Source organism: Mustela nivalis (genome assembly GCF_964662115.1).
Source record: "Mustela nivalis genome assembly, chromosome: 9".
In the NCBI taxonomy this organism is placed as follows: Eukaryota; Metazoa; Chordata; class Mammalia; order Carnivora; family Mustelidae; genus Mustela; species Mustela nivalis.
This window is the reverse complement of record NC_139028.1, coordinates 106591296-106612455: the sequence shown is the minus strand read 5'-3', so window position 1 is coordinate 106612455 and position 21160 is coordinate 106591296. Positions and strand designations below refer to the sequence as shown.

Sequence of the window (21160 nt, the reverse complement as noted above, 5' to 3'; positions counted from 1 at the left end):
TCAGGTCATGATCTCAGGGTCCTGGGATCGAGCCCCACATTAGGCTCTCTGCTCAGCGGGGAGCCTGCTCCCCCCTCTCTCTCTGCCTGCCTCTCTGCCTACTTGTGATCTCTCTCTATCAAAGGAAAAAAAAAAAAAAAGATGTGTGTGCCATTGGGAGGTTTCTTCCTTTGAGGAAAAATGAGAAGCTGTGGAAGGGCTCCATGTTCAGTAGCAATATGATGACTTGCATTTTAAAACATCCACTTCTGTTTTTGGATTTAGAATGGAGTGTAGAGGCACTTGGACAGGGGGACGTTACATAATTCAGGCAAGAGAGATGGTTGCTAGGACCAGGGTAGAGCAGGAAAGGTAGGGAGAGGTCCTCAGATTTGGGGAATATGTTCAGTATAGATCTCTGGGTCCTTAAGGTGGGGTTATTGCTTGGAAGTTAGAGCACCACCAATTCTGGTTTAGGTGCTACAACATGACTAGTTCTCACCAATGGATTGGAAGTGTGCAAGCCAGAGATTGTTTTAAAAAGGTATGGATGGCTTTCCTATTATTTCTCCAACTTCTGACAGTTGCATCTAGATGCTTAAAGTGACTTAGTTGAGGGCAGAGGACCTGACAGTTGGAAACCCTGCCTGACTGCATGAAAAGGAGCCTCCTGCTGTGAATTGGAATACCTCTTTCAAATTTTATGAAAGAAGCAAAATTTCTAATATTATGCTTCATAATTTCACTTAATGTTTATAATCCTACCTGGTAATTTGTCCCTATGTGCAAATGTCCAATGCCAGATTCTCAGAAACAAGATTTTTTATTTCATCAATTATCAATCCTAGTCTTTCCCTTATCAATTTTTGCTTTTATGTTTGTGAATCTCATTTTATTTGTTTTATATAAAACAAATATATAAAACAAAATTGCTTTATATAAAAAAATATGTTTTATATTTACTTTTTCTTCTTTCTAACACTTGGAATTATGTGCTTAATTGATCAATTTATATTTTTTCCTATTTAGTAATGATAACTGTTTGAAATTATAGTTCAGATTTGGATCCTATCATATATCTTGAAATGCATCATTCCTTTTATGTTATGTTTTAAATTTAATTTTAGCTTTTACTTCACCTTAGATCTAAGAATTATATATGTAACTATTTTCATTTATGAATTCCTTTTATAATTTAATGCTAATTTAAAGATGTATTCCTTGCTATTTTCAAAAACCTTGTACTCCTTTATACCTCCGAGATGTTATCATGTTATTTTTGCACTTTTCCACTATGAATTTTGACAAATAATCAGAGGTTGTTCTGAATATAATATATTAATATCATATATTAATATAGTTATATTATATATTATATTCATTTATAATGTGTATTATATATTATGTTTATACATATTATATTGTAATATATAAAAATATAATTATGCCTTCTGAAAAATCTAGATTTCTATATTAAAATCCACATAAGTTCTCATATTCTCTTTATAGTTATTCTTATTTTTTCTGTTTGCTTTTGTAAAAAGATTCAAATTTAAATTAAAGATTCAAATTTAATCTTAATTTGCATTATTCTTTTCCAATACTCTGTTTTATAATTCATCTATTATATAATATAATTGCATCTTCACTATGGATGATACCCTTCATCAGTTAAGTAACATTTTCCCTCTTATTAAATGATTTTTAATTACATATGCTTAAATTCAACTTTGCTTCATATTAATATTACAAACTCCTCTTCTCATGATTTTGAATTCACTTGTGCCTTTTAATCTTACAGAGTTCTATGTGCATCATCGGTGGGCAAAAACAACAACTTGTTGTTTCTCTCATTGTTCAAAGTGGAAACACTTCAATCAGATGATTTACATGAGGGTTGTCTTCATTTGGGGCAGTGACCTCTCAGGGAGAAGAGCTAGCATATCCCAGGTTTTGCTATGTTTTGATTATTACCTTATAGACTCTCCATTTATTCTGGTGTCAAATATTGTGGAAACACCCATATGATTTTCTCATAGCTAAAGATCCTTTATTTTCAGTCTGTTTCATGATGCCCTCTTGAAGATGCATTGAAATGAGGCTGTAACCTGTTTTGCCTATGCAAATGACATGGAGATTTAGATTTAAGTGGATCTTCAATATGTTAACTCCCTCATTTTTGCTGTTTTTTAGCTTGGGCTTGTGAAGCAACACCAATAAATCGAACATGGCAGTGTGTTTTTATTCTGCATCATATTCTTTCCTTTATGTGGTTGTTCTTTCTTTCATACTTTAAAAAGAAACATTCCAAGTGCCCCAATGACAAAGTCAAATGAAGATTTATTGTTGTATAATAATTTCGTCGCAAGAAGAAAAATGGAAGTTGTCCTAGTTTGCCTGTGTCAACTCGATTAAGGCAGAGCACTAGAGACTGTAGAGTCTTTTCCTCATTGGAACCCAAATTATATTGACACAAAGAGGAATTTGGAAGGTAGAAGAAGAGAAAAAGCCAGTACTCTGTGATTGGCAGAACCAAGGCTCCCGAAGATATCCACATCCTCATCCCTAAAACCTGTGAATATTGCACTGCATATGGCAAATACTAACAAAATACCTGGTATTACATAATGACCAGGGATGAGTAAGACAACGTGTCATGGTTTCACATTGTTTCATTGTGAAATATTGTTTCAAACTGTTCACTGTCTAACATTATGAAACATGCACTTAAAACTATCTGAGATACAATACCATAATTACAGCAATATGAACTAAGTTATATGAAAATACAGGGGAGGAGAGTATTAGTTTTACATAGAGACCCTCAGGAAATGTTTAAAAGGAAAGTAAGTTTTTCATGACCCATAGAGTTAGATAATAGTAATAAATAATCTTTGTGGTCTGGCGAGAACTCTAATTTCTTCCTCTGCCAGTTGTCCTATCTAGATTTCTCTGTCCTATCTAGATTTTCTCTGTGTAAATGAGTGGTTTTCATGGCTTCTTACATTGAGAACCATCTTTTAACATAAAATCCAGAGGAATCACATGAGGTTATTTAGTGTCTTGTAGAGACAGGCCTTAGAAATTAAACCTAGCAAAATGTTAATATAGATAGGGCCAATATTAGGCCATGGGTAGGGCAAAGAATAAGGCAACTGCTCTACTGAAAATTTTCTTGCAATTTTGGGGGAAAGTAGCCATTTCCTCCGCTGATCTCAAGAAGCAGAAATAGGCTCTTGTTGCCGGAACTAAAGTGAGTATAATGCAGCAGTCAGGACAGAAGAGGGAACCACTTGGAGGGTATATATTGCCAGGAGATTCAATTAACATGATCAAATGCATATTATCATTGACATACCACATTCTTTGGCTATACAAAGAACATATTTTTGTTCCTTCAAGTTCATAAAGAGTGTGAAGGAATATATTCTATAGAATATATTATACATACCAGTCATATAGTGGAAATGGGTGTATTTTGAATTAGAATTGAGATTTTTATCCGCTCAATTAGTAGTTACTTTAGGCCAATCGGGTGAGATGAGTAGCAGTACAAACTCTGGAATCAATGTCTAGAACCAGAAACAGGAATCTAGTCCCTGATTTATGGTGTGTAACCTTGAGCAAGTCACTGAAACTCTTTAAGCTCTAAGTTTCTTGTCTGTAAAATAGATATTATAATAATGACTGCAAGAGGTAGTGGTAAAAATTAAGTTAGTGTGTGCAAATGTAATAAATGCTTTATTGTTGCTATTATTAAATTTCTTATGTTTTTACTTGTAAAATGAAGCAAAATGTAAAGCAAAATCATTTTCCTGCTCTGATATGCTACAGTTTTTATTGTAGGCAATGATGCTACTTGTTTCATCTTACACTGGAAAAGCCCAGTGGCACAGAGCGAGGACTGCAGAACACAAGACTGCTCTGTGCAGACTGAGTGACACCATCACCAATTGGGCTTGATGCAAACCCAAAACAAATTGTGTTCTTTGATCCCAGGACACATGCAAAATACCTTGAGTTTGGGGAAAACCAAATTGTGCAAATCTGGTATTAAAAAACAAAACTCAACAGTGGACTCTTCCTCTAGAGAGCTGCTTGCCCCCAGGGTCGTTTGTAGGCAAACTTCTTAATTGTTTCTTCCTTGTTTTTGTTTTGTCAAAGCAAACATTTAAGGGAAAATTCTCTTGTGGACTTCCAGGTTCTCTTTTACCTGGTATACATTGTTGATTATTTCTTATGTAGCATTTGCCTTTTACTTCTGCATTCTTACTGGGAATATTTCTCTTCATTCTCAGGTTGGTATAAAAATGTATCTGGATCTCTCAGATTAAATTTGCATCTTAGATTTTATCTTATCTTATTCTTCATAATTGCCCTTAATTATCCCATAGATATTATCTGAGTGTGAAGGTATATATTTGTGTGCATGGGAGAGACAGAGAAATAGGAGGGATGGAAGAAATAAACAGAGAGAGGGAAAGAGGCAGATTTTCTTCAATTTTTTTTAAAGGATTTATTTATCTATTTGGGGTGGGGAGAGAGAGAGAAGGGGAAGATGGTTAATATCTCAAGTCAACTCCCTTCTGAGCACAGATTCCAATGTGGAGCTTGGTAACATAACCCTGATATCATGATCTGAGCCAAAATAAGAATTGGTTTCTCAACCATTTGAACCAACCAGAGGCCTTGAGAGAGATTTTCTATAGAGATTTGATTATTTGTTTATTATAAGCTACTAATGGAAGTGCTAATTTCCTGGAGTGCATTTAAGAATAATTGTGTCCTGTGTTATTTATTACATGTGAATATATACTATCTCCTTTAAGATTCATAATTAAATAATAAAATGAGTACTATAATTACTGGTACATCATATTAGGTAGACAGAATGCAACCGAAGTCTGACAACAGAAATGAAGTGCTCTTTTTTCTCTTTCTTAAAAAAAAAAGATTTTTAAGGAGTTATGTATTTATTTTAGAAAGAAAGAGACAGAGAGAGCAGGGGCAGGGGCAGAGGGAGAGAATCTCAGGCAGACGCCCTGCTGAGCATAGAGCCAGATGCTGGACTTCATCTCAGGGCCATTAGGTTATGACCTGAGCTAGAATCAAGAGTCTGATGCCCAACTGACTGAGCCACCCGGGCACCTCAAGAAAAGGAATTATTCAACTGTAATACTTTATATTTTCATGCCTGTTTCTCCATCTTTATTGGTAATTTAATTTGAAATACAGACCGATACAACATGGGAAGTCTGTGTATGCATTTTTGCCTTTAGATGGTGAGGACAGCCCTCTAAGTGCTAATGAGGTCCCCCAACCCCCTACTTTTTTCCAGACCTCATTCTTTTTAAGATCAGGTCTGACTACTCCCCTCTTTCTGATGTCACCATTGCTGTCTATCAGCAGGCGAACCACCTCTCACCTGTTCATATATGTAGCTTTTGAAAAGTTCATTCACCACTGTCTTTTACACCCTTTCATTATGCTGCATCATTCTTGATACCATGAGAATAGATTTGAATTTCCAAGTAAGAATTCTTCTATTAAGAAGAATTTGAAAATGCCTAAGTGGTGACATTTATACCTTTGTTTTACCTATCTTTGAATCTCCAGAATATGATAGGACATATTGTCAATAACATTTAGTTGATTATAAGATTATTTATAATTTCACCTTAGAGATGCCAAAGGGCCCACATATATATATAGAGAGAGATACATATATATATTCCAAGGAATATATATATATATATATATATGTATCTATATATGTATGTGTGTGTGTATACACACACACACACGTGCGCATATATATATATATATATATCTATATATGGCTTATCCTTTTATACTTGGCTTTGGTGACCAATGTGGTCAGTTTGTCCTTTATCAATTTAAATGAGTCTAAGCATGAGGTTATATTAAAAACAATTATTTGTCTGACTCTTGTGGCTGGTGAGTTATTTGATTAAGTGGTTTCCATCCCTAATCATGGAGATATGCTTATGATGAAAAAGTGATAAGGTAAAAAATTATTTTTGCTTTGGGTTAAAAAGGGAAGTAAGTCTTCATAAATACCTTAAAATACTTAAGAAGTACCAAACATGCCATTATCAGAAACAATGTATATTTAAGACATAATCTTGGAGGGGTGCCTGGGTGGCTCAGTGATTTAAGCTTCAGACTCCTGGTTTTGGCTCAGGTCGTGATATCATGGTCCTAGGACTGAGCCAAACATCCCATTCCTTGCTCAATGGGAGATCAGGTTGAGGATTCTCCTTCTCTCTCTCTCTGCTCCTCCCCCCACTCACCTTTGCTCTCTTCTCCCCTCTCTCTCTATCTCTAACATAAATAAATAAGTCTTTAAAAAGAAAGAGTTAGGGATGCCTGGGTGGCTCAGTCCTCTAAGAGTCTGCTTTAGGCTCAGGTCACGATCCCTGGGTTCTGGGATCCAATCCCACATCTGGCTCCTTCTCAGTGGGAAGACTGCTTCTGCTTCTGCCTGCCACTCCCCCTGTTTTTGCATGCTCCCTCTCTCTCTCTGACAAATAAATAAATAATCCTTAAAAAAAAATGAAAGAAGTAATCTTGCAATTTCGCTAAGCAGAATATTGAGTACTAGTATGTTTCAATAACAATATCTGGTGTAGCTGTTATGTACTAAGGCACTCAGTAGCTTTCATAGCAAAGTTGCTACATAGCAAGTCCTCAAAAAAGATTTGTTGAAAAGAATGGCAGAATTCAGGCATAGATATTGAATAAAGGAAGATAGAAGAGGCATGGAAAATATATAAATTAATAAATAAACAATATCTGATTTTTAAATTCATTTCATTCCAGTTATCACTAGGATTTATGACGAATATTGACTTAGAATTGAGAAAATATTGACTTGGAGTTGAGAAAATGCTCAATTTCACCGATGTGACAGAGTTTATTCTTTTGGGACTAACCAGTCGTCAGGAATGGCAAGTTCTCTTCTTCATCATTTTTCTTATGGTCTATGTGGTCACCGTGGTAGGCAATATTGGCATGATCATGTTAATTAAGGTCAGTCCACAGCTTAATAGCCCCATGTACTTTTTCCTCAGTCATTTGTCATTTGTGGATGTCTGGTTTTCTTCCAATGTGACCCCCAAAATGTTGGAAAATCTGTTATCAGAAACAAAAACTATTTCTTATGCCGGTTGTTTGGTACAGTGTTTCTTCTTCATTGCCCTCGTCCATGTAGAAATTTTTATTCTTGCTGTGATGGCCTTTGATAGGTACATGGCAATTGGGAAACCTCTGCTTTATGGCAGCAAAATGTCTAGAGCTGTCTGTATGCGACTGATTTCTTTCCCTTATGTATATGGTTTTCTGACTAGTCTGGCCGCAACCCTGTGGACATATGGCATGTCCTTTTGTGGGAATATTGAGATCAATCACTTCTACTGTGCGGACCCACCTCTCATCAAAATGGCATGTGCTGGGACTCTAGTAAAAGAATATACGATGACCATTCTTGGAGGCATCAATGTGACATATTCTCTGGCTGTGGTGATCATTTCATATCTGTTCATTCTCATTGCCATTCTACGGATGCACTCAGCGGAAGGGAGGCGGAAGGCCTTTTCCACCTGTGGCTCCCACTTGACAGCGGTCATCATATTTTATGGGACTCTCATATTCATGTATCTCAGGAGCCCCACAGAAGAGTCTGTGGAGCAGGGAAAAATGGTGGCTGTGTTTTACACCACAGTGATCCCCATGCTGAATCCCATGATCTACAGTCTGAGGAACAAGGGTGTGAAAGAAGCCATGAACAAAGTGATCAGGAGAACATGTTTAACAAAATAAAATAAAATTCTGTTTGTGTTGTCTTGTGGGTTTCATAAGCATTTGTCAACAAATTGCCATTCAGTGTATTGCTTAAAGACTTTTTACAAAAGTTAAATATTTCATGCATTAAAAATAAAACAGAGAAAGTCTCAAACTGAGAGGAGAAAAAGGAGGCAGATCCATCTCTCTTGATGTAAGTAGTGAGGGTTAATTAAAACTCAAAAAGTGGGGTGCCTGGGTGGCTCAGTGAGTTAAGCCTCTGCCTTCGGCTCAGGTCATGATCTCAGGGTCCTGGGATCGGGCCCCGCGTCGGGCTCTCTGCTCAGCAGGGAGCCTGCTTACCCCCTCTCTCTGCCTGCCTCTCTGCCTATTTGTGATCTCTGTCTGTCAAATAAATAAAATCTTTAAAAAAAAAAAACAAACTTAAAAAGTAATGAATTGAAATGGTTATTGGAACCAGGGTTCACAGGCACTCTAATTGAAATTGTTCAAATACTTAGCTAAAATGAAAGGACTTCGTGCTCCTTATTAGAAAAAAATGGAATGGGGTACCTGGGTAGCTCAGTCCATTAAGGGTCTGCCTATGTCTCAGGTAGTGATCTGTGTCCTTGGATCGAACTCTATACCAGGCTCTTTGCTCAGCAAGGTGTCTGCTTCTCCTTCTCCCTCTGTGCTCTGGCTTTTTTTCCTCTCTCTTTCTCAAGTAAATAAATAAAATCTTTTAAAAAAAAAAAAAGAACGAATGAAAAAGTGGAATAGATGAGTTTAGGAAATACTTAACAGTTTGCCTATTTGGAGAGTAAATGGGGGCAGAAAAAATTCAACATATTTCATTTATTTTCTAGTGTGACATAAAATTGGTGGTCTTCCTTCATTCCATTATCAAAACATTCTCTGTATCTCCAGTACACAGACTAGGAGTTTGCTAGGGCTGCCATAGGAAAATACGTCAGACTGTGATGTGTAAAGAACAAAAATTTATCTTCACAATTCTGGAGGCTGGAAGTCCAAGGTCAAAGCGCCAGCAATGCTGTTTTTTTTTTTTTTCCTGAGGACTCTCCTTTGGTTTGCAGAAGCTGTCATCTCCTTGTACTTGTCATGGTCCTCCCTCTGTGTGTGTTGTGTCCTACTCTCTACTTCTTATAAGGACACAAATCATCTTGGATTGGGACCTACACCTACGACATCATTGTAGTTTGATTTTCTCTTCACAGACTTTACCTTCAAATACAATCATATTCTGAACGGGGGGAGTCAGGACTTTGGCATATAGATTTCAAGGAAACATGATTCAGCCCAGAATGCAAAGTGACATGGTAATAGAATTGTGACCCAAAGTTGGGACAATGATGTAGAAGAAACTGTTTCAGAGAATTGAGTTAAGCTGAAAATCAACCTGGGAAACAGGATGCAACCTGAGTGTCCATGGAAGACATCGGTCTTACTGGACAGACTTCCCAATGTACAAAGGAAAACACTGAGCCTGAACATAAAGGAGGAAAATGCTACAGAGTGATGAGCTCCCATGTTTAGTGCTGACTGTACTAGTTGTTGTTTCTCCAGAGGACTCATTCAGTGAAAAAAAAAAAAAAAAAAAAAGGTCTAACAAAGTAATTGCCTCCTTCTCACCTATTTGTACAATCTCTTAGGAAAATGGAGTGAACAAACATGTACTATAAATTTGGTCTGTATTAGTCACCAGAAGAGCCACTGATACTCCTTGTCAAGACAGTTCTTCCCCTGTAGCTAAGTAGGTTTCTTTATTCTGGGATTGTGTATAACCCTGAGAACTCTGTTACTTATTTGGGCAATCATATTCATTTTCAGAATTAGACTTATGATTTATAAAGGACTACATGGAAGAAAGAATGCCAATTACCAGGAAGGTGCAGACATTTAGGACTTCTGATATTGTTACTTATGAAAGTAATCAAGTAATGAGTCTAGAACATAAGGGAATCAGAATATATTGAATGGTATTCTCTAGAATTCTTCCATTCACATGCCTGAGAGCCCACATTTATTGAGGGCTTGATACGGACTGTTCACAGTGTTATGCATAGAACGTACTTTATTTTGTATAATCTTAAAAATAGTCCTGCCCATTTATGAAACATGTTTTTGTTTTGTTTTGTTTGTTTTATCAGAACATGGGGCTGTCTATAATATTTCCCTCTACACTAAACCTGAGAAATAATCATTATCCATAATGATAAGGAATCAAACGCAGTGGGGTTGTGTGATGTTTAAATGTATTAGTATTTACAAAACATGTGGGTCAGAGCTTGGCCTATAAGACACACTAATATCTGTGCTTTATAAATTTTAATTCATTTCACCCTGAAAGCAATCCTATGGCATTCAATTCCTCATTATTTATACTCAAAGAATAGTTTACTGTGGGGTGTTCTTAAGGAATACAGATGACCCCATAGAGAAAAATTAACATGGACATTTTAGTTAATATTAGTAATCTGAGTTTTTTTTTCCCCAGAAAGCAATAGAAGTCAACTCCAGCTACCTTAAGCAAAACAAAACTGTTCTGGAAGGATACATAGCCTTCCAAATCCACGTGTAGCCAGAATACCAGGTTTAGAGAACAGATAACTATTCATGTTGTGGAGATAGGATAGCTCAAACTGCAGCATTGGTGTTCCTTTGCAGGATCAGTCTGCTCTTTAAGGACCACTGCAATCAGTTTGATGCAAAAATATTTTGTTCACTGGAATCATTATTACATCCCATAATCAAAGGCAAGCATCTGATCCCACCCACTCCTCCCTGAAGCTAGGGTCTCAGATTTCATTGTGGAAACCAGAAGTGGAAGAGTAAGAGAATAGAATTTCCATCCTTCTCAACTCTATGGAATGGGAAATTCCCTCCCAAAGAATTCTAATGGGGTGCTACTGTCTGGGAATATTTAAAAGCCAAACAATGGCCAAAATGCAAATAAAACACATTCTTAAAAATAGCAAAGAAAGATCCCATGCTCACCTGGAAAGTCCTTATTCTGTTTAGTCTGGGAGGTTAGGTAAGCATTGGACTAGCCTTACTTAATTGCTGAGAATTCTCTAGTAATGAATGTTAGGTTACACAAAAAGAATGAAGCCATTTGGGAAAATACTGTTCTTTGATACTTAGTTCTTTTATCTCCCTAAATTCCTTCTCTGCTCTTGTTAAAATAAGGGATAAAGAAATTCTTTAGTACAGATATCTCCATAAAGTACATTTGTTCAATAAAAAGTGGAGAAGAGCAAAGAAAGAGGAAAGGAAACAGAGAAAGATAGGAGGGGAGAAGCACAATTAGAAGAAAGTGCAGAGAAATGAGAGGGGATAAAACAAGACAAATAAAACCTATCCTGGAAGGTAGAGGACTGCTTTGATACACCTAGGTTCTAAAGCCTTCCTGCGACTGAGCTTACCCCAGATGGAGATCAGTAGTCTTGGAGTTTAAAAAGAATATATAGTCCAATGTTAATGTAGAGTTTCCTTCTCTCACTAAAGGAAATGAGGAGGAGAAATTTCACCTCAGTGACTGAGTTCATTCTCCTTGGACTGACCAGTCACCTGGAACTGCAGATTGTCCTCTTCCCGCTGTTTCTGGCCATTTACATGGTCACAGTCGCAGGGAATGTTGGCATGATTGTCCTCATCCAGGTCAATGCCCGGCTCCACAAACCCATGTACTTTTTCCTGAGCCACTTGTCCTTTGTCGATCTGTGCTTCTCTTCCACAATGTGACTCCCCAAATGCTGGAGATCTTGTCGGAGAAGGAAATCATTTCCTATCCTGCTTGTCTGGTGCAGTGTTACTTCTTTATCGCCTTGGTCCACGTGGAGATGTACATCCTGGTTGTGATGGCCTTTGATCGGGTACATGGCCATCTTCAACCCTCTGCTGTATGGCAGCAAGATGTCCAAGAGTGTGTGCACCACCCTCATCATGGGGCCTTACGTGTATGGGGCACTCACAGGCCTCATGGAGACCATGTGGACCTACAACCTCTCCTTCTGTGGCCCCAATGAAATTAACCACTTCTACTGTGCTGACCCACCACTAATTAAGCTGGCCTGTTCTGACACTTCCAACAAGGAGCTGTCAATGTTTGTTGTGGCTGGATGTAACCTTTCCTTTTTTCTGCTCATCATCTTGATTTCTTATGTTTATATTTTTCCTACTATGCTGAAGATTTGTTCCACAGAAGCCAGGCACAAAGCTTTCTCTACCTGTGGCTCCCATCTCACAGCTGTCACCATATTCTATGTGACCCTTTTCTTCATATGTCTCAGATGTCCCTCAAAGGAATCTGTGGAACAAAGTAAAATGGTAGCTGTATTTTATAGAATGGTCATCCCCATGTTGAACCCTATGATTTATAGCCTTAGGAATAAGGATGTGAAAGAAGCATTGACCAAAGAGTTGTTAAGAAAACAAAGATTTTCTTAGAATCTATCACTATTCTTTTGCCCCCCCCCATGTTTTTCTAAAGATTTTTCCAGCATTATAGGATGGAATCAATTTACTCTACTCTTATAATTGACGGCTAAGCTGAAATATCACCTCTTACAGCAAGTCTTCCCTAATACATTCAGGTTGTATAGGTACCATATGGTGCTTTACCCATGACCTTACCTTCTGGTGTATTTATAACATAGAACTATAATCTTATGTGTAGCATACCTCTGTTTCTTCCACTATTCTAGGAAGTTCAGAAAGGAAGAGACCATATCTTTTCATCTTTTTCTCTATTACCACAGCAAAGAACACCCATTCCATTTGTTTGTAGAATTCAGGTAGTAGGATGGCCTGTATTCTTTGTTCCAGTTGAACCATTGGAAGCAATTTCCAAATTTCTTAAAGGGCCAAATGCTTATAAAATTGGCAAAAATGAAGAGGTTGCAGAGCTTCAAATATGGAAAATTCACCAGATATGGTTGAGAATATATCAATAGAATATCATCTTCATCACAGCAGGTGTTTTTTTTTTTTAATTTTTATTGTATTTCAGGCACATAGTACTGGACACATAAATAGGTAGATGCATGTCAATGTCCATAGATGTTGATACAAAAGTCAAGAATTGTTGTGTTTTGCAATGCCTTTGAGACAGTGATCTTGTATAAGTCAGGTGCAGACCCATTAAAATTAGGGATAAGACTGAATCAACTTAAATGTCTTCCAGCTTGAAAAATGGAGCTTAAAATATTAATTAATCTTAATTAGAGGAATAAAGTTACATGCTTTACCATATAGAGATTGTAAACTGAAATTTAACCCACCACATCTACAAACAATTCTCCAAACTAAAGCAATAAAAATGAAAACCGTATATCTTGCATGATTAAATCATGCTAATTTTTCTCCTCTTCTATTAATAAAAACTGTTTATCCAGGAATTTGAATCTTCTTTTACAGTGTTAAACAATAAAGAAAAATCAACCATTATCTGGGAATTCAGCTGGGTGTTAGAGAAGTGTACTAATTCTTTTAGAGGAGGAGAAGCCCATTTGGGGCTCATCAATGACATGTCAGTATGACATATGACATGTATCTTCCTTATTATACCATTTTTTAAACAATACTTCCTTACTGAAAAATAGAAGGAACTTTCTCTATTAATATATAGAATTTTACTTGGGTAGTACAGATTGCTTGAAATATATGTTGTGACCCATGGTTATTATCACGAGAAACTAAGACCCAGCCCCCCCCCAACAAAGGTAACACAATAAACAGGATACAGACAAAACATTTTAAGAGAGGAAAAAATTAAGATCTCAAGTTATTCTAGCCCTTTTATTTTTTAAAGATTGTATTTATTTACTAGAGAAAGAGAGAGAGAAAGAGATAGCAAGAGAGAGCACTGAGCTGGGAGAAGAGGGAGAAACAGGCTCTCCTCAAACAGGGAGACCAACACAGGACTTGATTTCAGGACCCTGGGATCATGACCTGAGCTGAAGGCAGACACCTAACTGACTGAGCCACCCAAACATCCCTATTTTATTTATGTTAAAAATTGTAATTCCTCTGAGAGTCATTTTGTTCTTAAGATTCATTTCCTACTGTAGATGATGCAATGTGTAGCTTTTTAATGACCTCTACAGGTCTCTGTCTACACTCTCCAGTGAGAAAGCCCCATCATGGGAGATCCAACCCTTACAAGTCCTCCTGATTTATCCTTTGGTGATGACAGATGAAATGGTTCTGAGAACATTTTTTCTTCATGTACAAGTAGGTTCCTGCCCAGGCAGGTTCATGCACAAGGACAGCCTGTGTGTTTTTATGGAGTCAGTCTGAAGTGTTGGCCCTCTAGGTTGTCCTTGCAATTCTGCAGAAGGAGAGAACGTTCTTGGAAAGGGTTATCAGGAAGTGGGATTAGAAGCTTTGTTGCAGCAATGCATGTCACTGTGTGATAGTCAGATAATTATGTTTCTGTTTTCTCTATTAAAGACATTCTGCCCTTTAGTAAAAGTATCATTTTCTATTTCTCTCACTTTATTGTCTGTTTCCTTCTTTCTCTTTGTCACCCCATACACATGTGCAGAGTCACTGATTAGAACTTTTACAAGTTCTACTGTCTGTGCTCAAACCAGCAATATGTTCAAGCACAATGACTGACAAGCCCACTTGCTCTGAAGACATTAAGAAATGACCCTGTAAAACCCACTACTTCCTTCTACATCCTTGATGTTTGGAGCAAACCTAGAGAAAAGCTGGGAGAGCAATTTCACTCTACATGAGATTTTTCTATCGTTCTCTTCTTTGTTAAAAACAGTGCTCTGAAGATGTCTGTATGATGCTGGCAGGTTCGCTATGGGCCCAGACATTTCCAACGGGAAACAATTATCTTGGTTTGCCTAAGACTGAGGTATTCCCCAGGATGCAAAACCAGGATATTCTTGGGCAGACTGGATGGCATTTGATCCGCTACACATATTCCACCACAGACTGAACTGGTCACAGACATGGTGTCAACAGTTTGAACCCCTTTTTGTTCCCCTGTCCAAATTTGTTATTAAACATCTACTAAAATTTAAGACCTTCCTGGAACTGGAGACTGAGCTCATATGGCTTGTCTTACTCACTGGTAACACTCCTCACTTCCTAATAGCATTTATCTTTTTCTTCTGTGTTTTGATCACATTTGCCATAAGTGAAAAATAAGCAGTTAAAAATGCTCTCTTTACATATTACACATATGGTTTATTAATCATCCAATGTATCAGTGAATTTGTAAAAAGTGTTTAAGAGTGCTTGGATGAGTAGACTGAAACAAAAACAGGTTTCATAAATAAATAAAGCATAACTAGAATATTACTGACAGTAAATGAGCTCAAAATATTTAAACTAGAGTATTAGAATGTCCTAGGTGGCATCCAGAATACAGATTGCTAGTCATCTTAATTTTATATAGTCAACAACTAAAAATAACTTCCTCTTCAACTCTTTAAAAAATGTCCTTAGCTTTTGGTACGTTTTAGACATGGCATTACTTTAAGCTTAAATACTCATAGAAGAGTATGGTAGGCCCTCACTTAGTATTTCATTGTTCTTATTTTATTCAATGTTCTAAGGCAGAAAGAAAGGAAGAAAGAAATTGCCATAGAATTTCTTAATGCTTCAAGATCCAAGGGAGGGGACGCCTGGGTGGCTCAGTGGGTTAAGCCGCTGCCTTCGGCTCGGGTCGTGATCTCAGGGTCCTGGGATCAAGTCCCACATCAAGCTCTCTGCTCAGCAGGGAGCCTGCTTCCCTCTCTCTCTCTCTCTGCCGGCCTCTCTATTTGTGATCTCTCTCTGTCAAATAAATAAATAAAGTATTAAAAAAAAAATCCAAGGGAGAAGGACTTTCTAAAAGTATGGAGGAGATGCTTGAAAAAGGTGGTGATGCTTGAATTTATTCTTATTAGGTTTGTTTGCAATGTGGATGAATGCTGACAATGATTCAATTCTTGATTAGGTTGATTTTCAAAATTTTAAAAATATTAAACCAATGTGATGCTTTAAAAGATTTTGCTTTTTTGGGATAAGGACAATTGGTTTATAGTAAACCATTTTATACAGTTGTAGTAAGCCATTTTTTGAAAAACAGTTCAATGTAGAAGATTCAGAAATGGATGCTGAACTTTCTGATTATGAAATAACATTTCTTTGTGGCTTTGAGTAAATTTCTCTATATTATAGACCTTCAAAACTCTATAAATATAGTGAATAAAAAGTGTACACACATTTTAAAATGTGGAGCTTTCAGGAAATAACAAGAACATTCTCCTTCTGGTGTGTTTGTTTGTTTGTTTGTTTGTTTGTTTTTTTGAGAGGGGAGAGAGGAAAGGGAGGGGTAGCAGGTAAGGGAGGAAGAGAGAGAATCTTAAGCCAGTTCATTCCAGATGAAGATTCTGACCAGGGCTTATTCAGTTACTGGAAGGAAGGTCTCCCAGTAACATCTGCATTAGCCTGCTATATGAATAAGAAATCAACTTTAACTGTGCAAAACCACCAAGATTTCAGAGATTGTTATGACTGCTAGTATTATTTTCTTTAAGATTTATTTATTCATTTTAGAGAGAGGGAGGGGAGGGGTAGTAGGAGGAGAGTAAATCCAAACCAGACTCCCATATGAAGTTGGAGACTGATGCTGGCCTCGATCTCACAACCCTGATCTGAAATCAAGAGTCAGTCACTTAACTGACTGAACCACGCAGACACCCCTCCTAAAATATTTGTGTCTACAAGAATAACTATCCCATGTTCTGTTGGTGTATTTCTATAATTTTATACTATTTTTCTATTTTCTCTGTAAAAAGTCTCATACAGAATTACATGCATAAGAGAAAGAGATATTGCTAAGAAAAGATGCCTGAGAAAGAAAAAAGAAAAAAGCAAAAAGAAAACTAGCAGAGGAATCAAAAGAGAATGGGTTAAGAAATGATATTATACAATAAGCACAGCTATATTTGGTCAGTGTATTTTGTGATTTCTGTTTATTTTATTAGATAACATGCATCTTTACCTGGATCAGATTTAAGAAAATGCTCAATTTTACTGATGTGACAGAATTTGTTCTTTTGGGATTAACCAGTCGTCCTGAACTACAGCTCCTTTTCTTTCCGGTGTTCTTTTTTTTTTTTTTCTTCTTTTTTTTTTTTTTTAAAGATTTTATTTATTTATTTGACAGAGAGAAATCACAAGTAGACGGAGAGGCAGGCAGAGAGAGAGAGACAGGGAAGCAGGCTCCCTGCTGAGCAGAGAGCCCGATGCAGGACTCGATCCCAGGACCCTGAGATCATGACCTGAGCCCAAGGCAGCGGCTTAACCCACTGAGCCACCCAGGCGCCCCTCTTTGCGGTGTTCTTACTGGTCTACATTATCACACTGATTGGGAACATTGGCATGATCATACTAATCAGGATCAGTCCCCAGGTCAACATCCCCATGTACTTTTTCCTCAGTCACTTATCTTTTGCAGATGTGTGGTTCTCCTCTGATGTCACGCTGAAGATGTTAGAAAATCTAGTAGCTGAGATCAAAACCATTTCCTATCCTGGCTGTATAATGCGGTGCTTTCTCTTCATTGCCTTTATCCACTTAGAGGTGTTCATCCTTGCCGTGATGGCCTTTGACAGATACATGGCGATTGGCAACCCTCTGCTCTATAGCAGCTGGATGTCAGGGACCATCTGTATTTGACTAATCTCTTTTCCCTATATGGCTTCTTCATTAGTTTGATCTCAACACTGTGGACCCATGGTTTGTACTTCTGTGAGAACATTAAGATCAACCACTTCTACTGTGCAGACCCAGCCCTCATCAAAATGGCCTGTGCAGGAAACTTCATCAAAGAATCCACCAAGTGCACCTTGGTAGGTCTCAACTTCTCTTATTCCTTGCTAATCATTATCATCTCCTACATATTTATCCTCATTGCCATCTTAAGGATGCGCTCCGCAGAAGGAAGAAAGAAAGCCTTCTCCACATGTGCTTCCCACTTGACAGCTGTCACTATATTTTATGGAACCCTATTCTTCATGTACCTCAGAAGTCCAACGGAAGAGTCTGTGGAATAGGGCAAGATGGTGGCTGTGTTTTAGACCACAGTAATTCCTATGTCGAATCCCATGATCTACAGTCTCAGGAACCAAGATGTAAAGGAGGCCATGAGCAAAGCAGTCAGTAGAACAATTTTAACTAAATAAAGCAGAAACTTCAAATGCAGGATGAGACCCGTAGTTCACTAGAAGTGTAAATTGACTTTCAAATCATTCTGAGAAAATTTGTTATTTCTGTTTTCAATAAATAGACAAAGAATACAGAATTGAGACGGGAGTAATAGCACCAAGAAAAGGGAAGCCTATTGTAGACCAGACTCTCTGGGTCTCTGAGACCTGAGATAATAAGATGTGTTGATGACAGCATCCACTCTTTCCCTTTCACCCAGTGTCAAATTCAGTAGTTCATTTTGTGATTGGGAATGTTTGTTCATGGCTTCTCAGTACCTCACAAGTCACTCTTTCGAGTATGATTTTAAAAGAACTGTAATGGTCTCTTCTTGCACCTAGAATAGGGATTGAGATGATAGGTTATTATTTTAAAATGCTTCAGTTGAATATAATTTCACCAGGAGGCATTGTTAAAATTGGAGACGACATCCCTGACAATTGGATATTTTATGTAGAATATGATATCATAAGATTTATATAACCATGGTAATTAATGTACCTTTATACTAGATCAGTGTCTGCCTTTCAAATATATAATAATTAATTCAATAAACTTCATTTCAAGTGAACAGACTTGACATCCTATGGTATCCATTTAAGATCCATTTTATGTCTTTTCTTACAATGACTATCAGAAGGTGATAACACAATCTCAGTGAGTTTTGGAAATTGGATTGTATTTCAATAAATATATTTCAACAAGTTACCTATATAAAATTTGGGGGAGTATAAAGATAGCTTTACTCTTTCTTTTTTCTTTTATGTTTTTTTAGATAGTTCAGTTGGGTTTGGTGGCAGTAAGAAACTATCGAACCCTTAGTGTTTCTAGCACTTGCCTTTATATCTTGTCATAAGTCTCATATCAGACTCTCAACTGAACATACCATTGTTCATATATAACACATGGTCTATCTTTTTTTAGAATATTATTGCCTCAGTTTCAAAAATGCTTTTTTTTTTAAAAAAATAAAGATTATAAGGCATGAACAGCTAAATGCTATTGTGATGTACAAAATCTATAATCTTTTATATGCTTGCACATGTATGCATATGTGTTTCACAAGTATACACATGTATGTGTATGCATATTTGTGTAGTGTGTATGTATATGTGTGCGTTTCAGAGTAGTCAACTTGATAGCACTTTCTAGGAGTTCTTAGTGAAGAATTTCCTTTAGAATCCAACTTGTTGTCACACCACTATTTGTGTACTAACATCTCTATCCCTCTAATTATAAAATACCGAAAATATTGTATATAAATTTGCTTTTATTTATCTAGTTCTATTTTTTAGCATTCTAAACTGCTGTTTAATCAGTTAACTCATTCCTCTAGCAAGTTTTAGCTGAGTGTATATTATATACCTGGCATAGTGTTAGGTATTTGTTATCAATGAACCAAACAGAAAAAGAAATCCTTGGTCTCATGAAGCTTATATTCCAGTGGTGTAAGACATACAAAAACAATTATCATAGAATACAAGTAAATCATGTAATAAGTTAGTAATTGTATGGCAAAATCTGAAAAAAATTATTGTGGGATAATAAAAGGGTCTCTGACTAAAGCATGAGAATAAAGATAACTTTTAATTGAGAAAGTGACAGTAAGTCTAAGGACAGACCACCCTGAACAGGTCTGATCTTGTCTGATCTCAAAAGCTAAACAGGGTTGGGCCTGGTTAGTACTTGGATGGGAGAAGTTGACAGTAGCAAAAACCTCATGAAAGAGGTCTAGATAGTAGCTCTGCACATGTGCTTATATGTGTGTGGGGAGGTAGTGCTCTAAGCACAAGAAACATCTAGAAAAGAGTTTAAATGCAAATATTCACTGAATATTCAAGGAAAAATTGGAAGCCATTGTTGTTAGAACCCAGGAATATGAGAAAAGTAATAGAATATGAGATCAAAGGCATAACAGGGTCTTAGTATAAGCGATATGAACTAAGTTGTATGAAATACAGGGGAGGAGATTGCTAATTTTACATAGGGACCCCCAAGGAAATGTTTAAAAGAAAAGTTTTTCATGACCCATATAGGTAGATAATTGCATTAAATAATCTTTGTGGTCTGGAGAGATCTCTGGTTAGAATAATAAAAACTCAACTTTCTTTCTCTGTGCAAGTTGTCTTAACTGGATTTCTTCATGCTAAGTGCGAAGTTGTCCTGGCTTTTTACACTGAGAACCACCTTTTAACATAAAACCTAGAGCAATCACATCAGGCTTTTTAGTGTCTTGTAGAGGCTGGCCTTAAAAATTAAACTTAGCACAATATTTGAGGGGATGAAATATAATTAACTTCTCATTGAGAGAAATTCTGGGTCAGAGGTAGGTTACTGTTTACGATATAGGCCCAAGACTTCTGTGGACAGTAAACCTTTGGTCCTAAGTAGCAAACTTATGCTCTCAAGTAACAGTTACTCTCAAGACCCACACAGAGCTGTAACTCATATATGTTTAATCAACACTCCTCAATTCCAAAGTATGGTTTCATGGTAAGCCTGGAGCGTCTCGACACTATTCTGAGAAATATCTAGGTGATAGTTAGACATGTGCTTCTCTTAGTTATAGAGTTCACCTATTGAAAAGATTATCATATCACCATTTTCTTTAGTCAAAAAAATATTTCTTGTATATCTACCATGTGCCTCCATCCTAGGTAGGGCCATGAACAAGGCAATTGCTCTGCTGAAAATCTTCTTGCAGTTAGAGAAGAAGAATGGATTTGGTGGAAAACCAGCAATTCCTCCACTGATCTCAATAAGCTGAAATAGGCTCTTGTTGCAGAAACAACTTGGAGGGCATACATTGCCAGGCACTCAAGCAAAGTGATCAAATACGTATTTTTAGCTAAAGAAAGAACATATTTTTGTTCCTTCAAGTTCATAAAAACTTTGATAAAATATATTCTATAGAATATATTATATACACCAGTCATATAGCAGACATGGGAGTCATTTTGGATCAGTAGTTGAGATTTTGATCTGCACAATTAATAGTTACCTTTGGGATTGAGATGAGTAGCTGTACAAACTCTCGACTCAAAGTCTGGAATCAGGAACCTAGTCCCCAATTCATTAGAAATATGACCTTGAGCAAGTCACTGAAACTCTCTAAGCTCTCTTACAGTCTCTTGACTGTAAGATA

General features: G+C 36.9%; 2 protein-coding genes and 1 pseudogene across 3 annotated transcripts; all 3 read left to right on the top strand.

Moving 5' to 3' along the window:
• Nucleotides 1–6888: 6888 nt before the first annotated feature.
• On the top strand, nucleotides 6889–7821 carry LOC309872919 (olfactory receptor 5M3-like; the record flags this gene model as incomplete). Its single annotated transcript, XM_082747888.1, has 1 exon — nucleotides 6889–7821. The coding sequence occupies one exon, from the start codon at nucleotides 6889–6891 to the stop codon at nucleotides 7819–7821; it is 933 nt and encodes a 310-aa protein (XP_082604014.1).
• A 3489-nt stretch (nucleotides 7822–11310) lies between these two features.
• LOC309841301 (olfactory receptor 5M8-like) lies at nucleotides 11311–12249 on the top strand (the record flags this gene model as incomplete). The annotated part of the gene is given in 3 exon segments (XM_082684190.1): nucleotides 11311–11535; nucleotides 11538–11675; nucleotides 11677–12249. Coding segments are annotated over 3 exon segments (936 nt in total).
• A 4580-nt stretch (nucleotides 12250–16829) lies between these two features.
• Nucleotides 16830–17993, top strand: LOC309872981 (olfactory receptor 5M3-like; annotated as a pseudogene). Its single transcript has 2 exons — nucleotides 16830–16910; nucleotides 17146–17993. The product of its transcript is annotated as an olfactory receptor 5M3-like (transcript).
• The last annotated feature ends 3167 nt before the right edge of the window (nucleotides 17994–21160 follow it).